Raw genomic sequence first — 10618 nt, forward strand, 5'->3', positions numbered from 1 at the left:
AATAAAATAAATAAAATGTCGCTTTTACATTTTAATTCCCAAGAATGCAGTCTTAGTGAGCTGGATATTTTTGCTCCACCTCTTACACAATTATCAATAGATCAAACACAGTATGTGGAGATTCCTCCTTTATCGGCAATTACAGATTCGGGCCCGATTGAATTTTTTATCCCCGGAGATGGCTCTAAATATCTCGATCTATCTGATACATTGCTGCATTTACGTTTAAAAGTATTACACAAAGACGGAAGCAATCTAGCAGCGAATGAAGCTGTGGGGATTATTAATTATCCTCTTAATACCATATTTTCACAAGTTGACGTCGTTCTAGGGGACCGTCTTATATCACAATCTAGTGCGACTCACCCCTATAGGGCAATAATTGAGACTTTGTTAAATTTTTCAAGAGATACCCTCCATTCACAATTCTCAGCTGGGATGTTTGTTAAAGATACTAGGGGACGTATGGACTCTATTGCTTTTGAAGGCCCCAATATCAACGATGGACTATGGAAGCGCGCTTTACGACTGGCAGAATCACAAGAGTTCCAAATTATGGGGCCCATACACAGCGATATATTTTTCTGCGAGCGTCATCTACTGAATCACGTGGATCTACGTTTGAAATTATCCAGAGCCAACGATGATTTCTGTCTCATGAGCGCTTCTAACAACGACGTCTGTCTCAAGATTTTAGGGGCAACATTATTTGTGAAAAAAGTAACTGTGTCACCAGCCGTCGCTATTGGCCACGAAGCAGCGTTACACAAGGGCAATGCCATTTATCCTTTAACGAGAATTTGTCTTAAAACGTTTTCCATTGCTCAGAATTCCAGAATATGTCATCAGGATAATCTGTTTCTCGGACATATGCCAAAACAAATAGTGTTAGCCCTCGTAAATCATTTGAGTTTTGCTGGGAGAAAAGATTTAAATCCATTTAATTTTATCAACGCCGACATTGAATATCTGAGTCTCTCGCAAGAAGGCCGACAGATTCCGTCCAAAGCTTTTCAGCCTTATTTTGGCGGGGGGCTTTCTACACGCGAATACCTTAATCTTTTCACAGCGACGGGGCGTTTTTTGAAGGATTTACCACTCTGTATCGATCAAGATGATTTTAATCAAGGTTACTCGCTTTTTGTCTTCAATCTGAACCCCGGAGATGATTCAGGAGCCATTGCCCCAGTAAACAACGGCGTGCTCAGACTGGATCTACGATTTCGTAATCCGCTTCCCCACACAACAACGTTAATTGTTTACGCCGCTTATGATTCAATTGTCGAAATCAACGCCAAGAGAGAGGTGCTGATGGATTATTATTAATATTAAGATGAACGGGCGTGAATTGACCAGTTTCATGAGGCTTCAACATGGGCCTCTCTTTGGAGGCGTTTTTGCAGCAGACGAGTTGCATGACGTCACAGACACACCCCCCAGACACTACATTGTAAACACGCACCCGAGGCATCTGCCGGGGGAACACTGGCTGGGGTTAACGTTAGAAAAAGACGGTTCGGCCACATTCTTTGACCCTTTTGGTTTAGAACCCGACCATATATTTTACCCTAAGAGTATATTGGATTTTCTGAAAAAACATTCTAACCGTATAATTTACCATAACATTCAACTACAACACGAACTGACGAGCACCTGCGGTCATCACTGTGTTTATTATTTAAGTCAACGAAGATGCGGGTTAACTTATCTGGATGTTTTGGATAGCTACACGACAGACCCCCTACACAATGATGCAATGGTTACCTCCTTTGTTCGAAAATCACGTGGGGCTCGGCGAGTGTGCGGGGGTCAGACATCGTGTTCTTTGCATAAGTTTAAAAAATGTCATTGTACGTAGTCACGTTAATGTTTTTTATAAAACTCTTTTTATTCAATAAAACATCTTTAAAAAGAGAGTTACAGAGTCAAGTGTGTTTTTATGCTAACATATACAATATACGTTTTTTTTTATTTCACCATACATCAAATTTCTCATATTTAATAACTAACCCATTTTTGAGCCATTGCGGCTTGCTTTCTTTTTTTTTTCTTAATGTTTTTTGCGTTTGCATTTTTAGCTTGGGAAACGTCTTCATCTTCAGCTCTAGCGTATTTTAAACGTTTAAAGTCAGAACGTGCCAAAGGGTTGGAAATGCTTGATTCCGGTAAATTAAGACGGGTTAATGTTTCCAAAAATTCACTCCAGCCTATAGGAGGACCGCCTACTTTCTTACCGCTCACGACGAGCTTTTTTATCAAATCGGTCATATGAGATCCTCTGATAAGATTTCCATTAAATATAAATTCGCCCCGAGGCGTCCATCCTATATCGTTCGATGCTAATTTTCTCAACACGTATGCGGCGTTTCGATGATGTCGTGATCCTATAGCGTCGAGAATCCCTGTCCATTCCTCCGTTTGCACCTGTTGCGTAGTTTTCATCCCCGGCGGGTCCTCGTGCACCTGTTCTCTCGTCTCCATCTCCGTCAGCTCCGTGGCGTTGTTGTTGTTGTTCTGATTGGGAGGGGTGGCGCGTTCTATCTGATCTTGCGATACGTTCAGTGTGATGGGGGCACTCTCCTCATTCTTTTGTTTTAATAATCCTCTGTAACGTTGCATTAGGCTTTGATACATTTTGATTTTTTCGTATTGATTTAAATTTTTATTTTCCAACACCTGTTTCATCTGCCGATCTAAATCCCGTTCAGCTGTATCGAGGATGTTTGGCTGCGCTCGAGTCATCCTGTCTAGTTGGTATGGGGAGACGAGGTACAATTTATTCGCCGTTTTCAAACTCATTTTTTTTTAATTTATTTATTTATGAGGCCTCCGATGACGCTTCCGAGTACAGGAGCAAAAGCAGCCAGCAACGGGAAAATGAAACCACCTTTTTGAACCAATACAGCTCTTTTCTTCTTTAAAGTATTTTTTTTATCGGCTAGAAATCGAATATTCCTTTTTTGTTTTTTAAGTTTTTTGTATTGTTTCGAATTTAGAGGTATGTGGCCTTTTAGGAGATTTAAAGCAATCTCACATAGCGCTTTTAGTAAACTGGCAGGAGCTCTGAGGAGTAAATGTTTGCGTTCGCCCGGCTTGCAGGTAAAGAGAGTCTTAAGTAACGCCGCATTTCTTTTTAACAGTTTAGACATTGTTTTTATTGCTTAGGAATATAAACAGTAGGCCATTGATTGTGTAGTATGCCTGTGCGCAGTCTGTATTGTTCTGGACACGTAGGCGTCAAATCAACCAGTAAATAGCCGTACGGATCCCTCGTCGCATCTTCAAAACATTCCAGAAAGAACTTCCGGTTGTTGGGGCAGATTTGATTAGCCAGAACAGTTACCTGCAATTTATCGCGTGGATTTTTGAACAAAACTAGATAATTACTGTTTAGGCTTATAGTACGGCTAAATTTACCCTGGTGGAAGATGTTCTGCGTTAACATGATGACGCTTAGATTCATATGATGCCTATATTGTGTAAAAATTCGAACCACTTCCTGATTGTCTGAGGCTTGAAAGATGACATCGTCCAATATCAGCAGATGGTTTTGCTGCGGGGGGAACAACTTTTCATCGTCAAAAGATTCAGGCAATCCTTTGATAAATACAATATTTTTATTCATACTTTTGACTTCATCATACAAAGGTTGGGCCGAAGTATAAACCCATACAATATTATGAGGCTTTTGTCTCATGACATGATCTGTGTGTTCTAAAACATTTTTCACCAGAAAAGTCTTGCCACATCCACTAGGGCCACTAATTATACAGGCAAAAGGTAGTTCTAATCTAGGATCAAATTCAATTTGGTTCAAAGACATTTTTACACATGGAAAACAAAAAAAAAATGTTAAAACCCAAAAGGCAACGTCTGACCTCGCCCGACTAGGCGTCTCTTATCGTACACGACCCTCAGTCTCTTATTGAATGAGGCATTCTTTAATCGGAAGCCTTTTTTATCACGTACAATGACGTGTTGCGGGGTAGAGAGCACGTCCGAGCACGCGCCTTGGTTGTTGATGTACCCCTGAACCAGATCAAGCATGCTATCGAAATTGATGTTTTGCCCGCTTTCATGTGTTTGGGTGATACCTTTGACCTTCATCACGACACGTCCACTGTTTCTCAGTTTGTATGCGTAGGTCTTGGGGCCTGCGGAGACAAAATCTACAATGCTGTCGTTGGAAAGCTCGTCTGTCAAATCACCCAGATAGTCTCCCAGAGGCAGAACGCTTTCACCGGGCAAAGCTGTATAGATAATACTGTCCGTATCAGTGTACAAAACCCGGTTCTGTAGCATTTCCAAATAGCCGTACATTTTCAAACGAGCGTACGCCGTTGTAAAACACGCCGCAGCCACATTTGTAGTTTTCGTCAATGGTTTCTCAGTGTTTGTTCGAAAACAATACTGCACCATCGCTCGTTTTTTGTTGAGAAAGTGGATAAATGTCACGTCATACAGACCTGAAAAAAGCAGTTCGAGAAAATCCTTAGTTTTTGTCACAATCTTTGTGCTTGGCATGTTCTCACGCTGCGCCAACTTACCCCAGAGATTGTTCAGACATAGTTTTGAAACTTGCCTTTTTCCAGGATTCACTCTAATTTTGGAAGGATCTAGTTGAATATTTTGATGCGTCTTATAATCCTCGATATACTGGTTTCTATCAGCCTGATTGATGACATGTGCGGGGTACCCTGAAGATTCCTGTTTACCTTTCAAAAAAGTCCTCATATAGTCGGTAAAAATGGCGTCACTCTTTCGACTGTAATGCCATACCTCGGAAATATTCACAACGGTGTAACCGAGGTCGAGAGCCTTGGCGAATTCAGGGGTTGTCCAGACACCCGTTAATGACCTTTGCTCATCAGTGTGCGCACAGGCTGTATTTTGATTGTTGGCATCGCCACAGGTGCGACATAATGTGAATAGCAGTTTACCTTTAGGTGATTTGTAGGGCAAAACAGGAAAATATAACCCCCTCGGTGGGTTAACTGTAGCGCTGATGAAGCCGAAATACATCCTGGGGTCCTTGAAGTCATTGTGGAAGATTTCAGGATGATCAATGGGGTAGAGACAGGTGCTATTGATAAATGGATACAGCGACGTGACATCAACATAAAGCACACGTTCGTTAGGTTTTGGGGTATATCTTAAAACAAACGCGTTTGTCCGCCCCCCGAACAAAGCTTGTCTAGGCTTTAGCGGTGATGGGAATTTAGCTTTTTTGATGAATTCGCCCGTCGCCGCGTCTAACTTTTTCATTCGCAACCATTCGTGCTCCCACATAATTACAAGTTGCAAATTCGGTTTAAGACGTAGTTCTCGAATTTTCTTTTGGGTGGCATCGAACCTTTCCTGAAAGGGGCGTTTTGTCGTCGGACATATTTTAGCAAGATCGAAGCATTCTGAACAACCGTGGTGATAGCATCCAAAATATTCATACACTATACGCACACCTCCAACCTCTCTATAACCGTCTACAAAGAAGTTGTCTATTTTGACTTCCCCGCCGTTTAAAGCGTGTCTGATGTGAACATTTTGACTGTGCATGACCCACAGCAAATATTGGATAGCGTCTTGCGAGAAAGCTTTATATTGGTTCGTGTAGTTGTCTGCAGGTGTAATGGCCAGTGTTTGAGGCTTCAGGAATCTTGTGCGGAACACACTCATGCAGGCTGAGGCGATTGTCACAGCGTTGAAGGGGTCACAACCTGTAGCTTCGAAAAACTCACCCCTAAATGTCTCACCACCCTGGAATAACAAGTTCACGTCATTCTTACAGTAGGCTACAGCCTGCTGGGCAAAATCAAACGACCCCATACTGTTTTTGTCATACCATTCGTAGAACTTTGCACGCTCTGAGGGGGCCAGGCGTTCAACATCGTAAGACGAAGGCTCGGGATAAGACCCTACATAATTCAGATGAGCCAACGAGCTGAATTTGTGTGGAAAGTACCCCTTTGATTTGTCTTCAAACCCTAGGGCCTTTGGGATCGCACTTAGCGCCATGGTCAGAAATGAGAGCGAGTCTATGTATCGCGATTTCAAATCAACATCCACAAAAGAGAGAACCTTACTCCCTTGCATTATAATGTCAAATTTGACACCCAGATCGATCATTCTGTTGAGTAAAATGTAGGAATCAAAACCTCTAGCATTATGTGCTACAAAAGTCGAACCTTTGAAACGAGGGTTTCTGAAAAAACTAACAAAACCGTCGACACAATCGGTACCAAACCAATGCTTCTCCATACTATTCGATTTACAACAAACAAGAAAGGGTTTGAGTGACCCGTCTTCATCTACATAGGTTTCAAAATCGTAGTATATTACATTTCTACAAGGAGGCTGTGCTTTTAGAGGTTGGATGTAACACAGATGAGGATCAAGCATTGTATCTCCCCTCAAGTCGTCACCGCACACAGCACATTTTTTAGCGAGGCAGTGATGCTTGACACGACTAGCACCTGGTTTCACATAATATTGCAAGCCGCATTGCATGCATTTTTTATATGTGTCACAGTTAGTTTTGAGGATGTCTGACCTTCTCGCCTTGCGCGGCTCTTTATGTTTGATAAAACACTCGTCATTATAACAAGTCTTATTACAATCAGGACAGATTACACGTTTAAAGGGTAGCTGTTTACATCTCGCATCAAGACACACGTGACAGTGCCCCGGGCACCGATGCTGCTCCCAATTCTCGTGACCTTTGAAGCAGTGTCTACAGAAATATGTATGACCTACAAACCCCTCAATGGATTTAACGCCGTAGAAATGATTCTCTAGTAAAAGGATAAACAAAATATCATCGGCTGATTTGGGGTAGCGAGTCTCAAAAAAAGTCATAGGACGGCAGTCGGCTTTTCTGTACATTACAACTATCTTTCTTTTGAGGGCTTTCTCGAATTTGTGTACATCAGCCAGACTTACAGCTGTGTGACAGTTCAAACCTACACTCTCTTGTAAGAGCCGAGCCTGCTGTGTGGCCTGCTTTGTTGTTAGCGAGCTGTTTAGCAGATGTGCTAACGCGAGAGCAAAGCATAGATTGTTGTCTTTGTTAAGAGTCATGTACAAATGTCGTTTTTTTCTCTTTAATATTTCTACATTAGTGGATTGTATCAGTTTGCGACGCATACCTCCACGCAAAGGCTTGAATATTTGTACCACTAATTCTAAACCTTCATCGAGCATAAGTTCTGTGTTAGACTGTGCTAAACGCTCTAGCATACTTTGTACATGCTCCCTCATAGAGTCTATATCAGTCATTTGTTGGTAGGTATGTTCTCTTTCGTCACCACCCCCCACAATCTCAATCTGAATTGCATCCCCCGTTTGTGCAATGTCATCTACCTCCTCCAAAACACCTTCGATGTTATTTTCGATATGCATGTAAAAAGAAGCAAAATCCCTGCTACCCGATTGCATGGGGGGATTTATACGTCTCCGCACTTCAACATTATTGAAATGGGGTCTGTTAACTACAGCCGAGCCACCTTGTTGAACACGGCTTAGAGGCTGAGAGGTAGCGACAGGTTCCGAGCCTGCGGGTTGAACACGACTCAGCGGCTGAGAGGTAGCGTCAGGTTGCTGAAACGCCGTATGTTGAGACGGCGCTATGTCGCCCTCAATTTGATGATCAATTATTACAGCGCAGTTGTTAGGCTGTTGGCGAGTTTGTAGGCACGGCGCTATGTCGCTACCATCAATACACGCCAAGGGTTCAACGCACATGTCATCAATTATTTCATCATTCAACACAGACTGATTATCGTGAGTCGGGTCAGGCGGCTGTACATTTAACTCGTTGATAATGTCAATCAGTTGAGCCGGTATGTTAGGACTGAGACAACGTACACTCTCATACGTGTGGTTATTTAATTCAGTTATCAAGTTTAACAATTGTGAAGAAATGTGTGTAGGACTTTGGCTACCTTCATTGACACTTTGATTATTAAGACCCTCTACCACACTTTGTAAATGATTAGGCACATCGGGGCTGAGGGCACTCTGCTCACCCGATACCACCGCATTTACACCCTCTAGAGCAGATAGCAGGTGTGATGTTAATTCTGATATTTGACTCCTATACGCACCATCCGATAACATTTCAATATCGTTGTTAATTGTCAAGATTTGTTGATCTAGTTCAGGGGTATCACAAAATCTCTGCCTTGTACCTGATTCATGATTTGTTTCATCGGTTTCAAAATCTATTTCAACAATGCTTGCTATGACGTCTGCCTCAGTTGGCGTGAGTTTAGGGTCAGACATTGCCTTTTTATTTTAAACTATCGATGTTTCAATTGCAGATGTCAATGTCTGTATTACTTTGAGACAAGAGCGAAGTTGCTGTCTGTAAATACATTCACCGTCACACGCATGAGACCTTGAATCTTTCAGACGCCTCTCTCTCACACGGAAGGATGGGTGGGGGTTGTGTGTGAGCCTGCTCCTTCTTCGACCCCTCCTACTCCGAGTCATCTGACGCCTCGAAGGTTGAGCAGCCTGTGGTTGGCTGTCAATAGCGCCTGAAGTATACAGAAGAAACAATGTTATAACATAAATATATGATAGAAAAAATAATATATATATATATATATAAAACAAAATTCGACATACCTTCAATTTCTTTTAACGATTCGCGAGTTTGGTTCAACTCCTCGTACTTAATATTCGCAAGCTCTGCGTCCGTCACGTGACCCGCTGACACGTCATCCGCTTTTTGAGCAAAGAGCCGATTCTGTCGGTCTTCAAATGCTCTTAAAAGATGCGGAGCTGAGCCCTCGTCAGACGATTCTCCCAACACATCCGACACGTTTGAAGCAGGCTCTTTGTAACCTTCGCGACCTGTGTCACCCAGACCGTTTTTCTGGATGTCTTGCTCCGCTGCACCTACCAGATCTAACATACATACATAAGTTAAACATTTTAAGATCAACGTATTAATATTAACTAACATAAATGAATGTGTGATTCACCGTAATCCGTCTGCGTTAAGTAGACTCCACTGAAGTCATCATTTAACCGCGCTTTTTTTTGTTGAGAAAAACAATAACATCACATTTCTGATGGAGAAAATAACAGAATAATGTAAACACATAATAAAACTCACGAGCATTGTGGACGTCCGCATAGACGATAATATCTATGTACAAAAAAAAACATACGTCATAAATACAATCGCATTATAACAGAATAGTTTATTTTTAGGAAAAAAAAACAACCTACCTTTCACCATTGCTTTTAAAAGATCCGCAGAGCGTAGAGACCGACTTGAGGTGGTTTGAGCTTTGTAAAGGCCTTTTCTGACTGTTTAAACACTTGCACATCTATATATCCAGATACTTTCCCGCCCTAAAGAACATTCTGACCTGAAGACCCCTAACCCTAACCCCCACCCCATTTTTAAACTCCATTTTCTCCTCCATACACAAAATTGGACTGAGGACCAGCTAATTTCATCCCTCGGAAGGTAAGATTCATTTTTTTTCACCTCATACTATTATTAAAAGCTTTTTTAAACTGAAACATAGCACCAAAAATAATTTAACTCAGCCACATACACACACATCCCACAGATACACGCGGCGAGGTCATAAAGCAGGGTCATACACCCCCCAACAATCTTAAGACCCCAAAACATGTACAGACATATTCCCACCATCAAATAATTTAACTCAGCCACATACACACACATACAACCCAGATACAGACACACGCCGTAAAGAGCCGCGCAAGGTGAGAAGGTCAGACACCCCCAACAATCTTAAGACCCTAAACATCTACAGACATATTCACACCACCAAAAAATAAACAAAACAAGATTTACAGATGATCTAACACATATGTTCAGACTTACCACCATCCAAAAAACAAAACAAAACAAGATTTACACTCATCCTGAGATAAATACACTTACACACCTTAGCACTCTTATCTCAGGATGAAAGTGAATGAAACACTTAAACACCCCCTACAGGACGAGGGAGGAAGCAGCAGCTCATAACATTTTTGACTTTCAACCACACACACACCACACACACATCCCACACCAAACCCTAACCCAACCCATAATTCAACATTTAAATAAATAACAACCTAACCCTATAACCTATGACCTCCCTATGACCTCCATAAACTCTATGACCTCAATAACTCTTTTTAAAAAAAAAAAAAAAAAAAAAAAAAAAAAAAAAATATTTAATACTTTTTTATTAAGGTCATAAATCAATACTCCATCAAACTTTGTCATAATATCCACCTACCATTCTCTGCCGCTCTCCCGTCACTCTGGTTAAAGTGTTATGAAAAAAAAGGCTGTTGGGGGCTAGGGAGTATCGAGTTGATCATTATACATGAAGAAATAACCAATTTCATCGTTTGGTTTATGTTTTACACGCGTTTTAAATTTTATTGCCGAAATCGCTTTTTCTCGCCGAGATAAGCACGTTTTCTGAAATGCCGCTCTCCCGTCACTCTGGTTAAAGTGTTGTGAAAAAAAAGGCTGTTGGGGGCTAGGGAGTATCGAGTTGATCATTATACATGAAGAAATAACCAATTTCATCGTTTGGTTTATGTTTTACACGCGTTTTAAATTTTATTGCCGAAATCG

The 10618-nt window shown here is 41.5% G+C and overlaps 1 protein-coding gene across 6 annotated transcripts; it reads right to left on the reverse strand.

Annotated features, from left to right (window-relative positions):
• Window positions 1–753: 753 nt before the first annotated feature.
• On the reverse strand, window positions 754–10153 carry LOC147037747 (uncharacterized). 6 transcript variants are annotated; one of them, XM_085905104.1, is made up of 5 exons: window positions 9235–10153; window positions 9119–9151; window positions 8985–9035; window positions 8626–8907; window positions 754–8534 (listed from the first exon to the last, which is right to left on the reverse strand). In XM_085905104.1, exon 5 carries the CDS (start codon window positions 8275–8277, stop codon window positions 3853–3855), a length of 4425 nt encoding a protein of 1474 aa, XP_085761230.1. In that variant the 5' UTR covers window positions 8278–8534; window positions 8626–8907; window positions 8985–9035; window positions 9119–9151; window positions 9235–10153; the 3' UTR covers window positions 754–3852. The 6 variants fall into 6 exon arrangements, with proteins under 6 accessions (XP_085761230.1, XP_085761228.1, XP_085761232.1 ...); XM_085905108.1 differs by having other exon boundaries at window positions 5869–8534; XM_085905102.1 differs by having other exon boundaries at window positions 9119–10153.
• Between the last annotated feature and the right edge of the window lie 465 nt (window positions 10154–10618).

The sequence above is a fragment of the Syngnathus leptorhynchus genome, unplaced genomic scaffold (assembly GCF_054491065.1).
Source record: "Syngnathus leptorhynchus isolate UIUO unplaced genomic scaffold, UIUO_Slep HiC_scaffold_122, whole genome shotgun sequence".
Lineage (NCBI taxonomy): Eukaryota > Metazoa > Chordata > Actinopteri > Syngnathiformes > Syngnathidae > Syngnathus > Syngnathus leptorhynchus.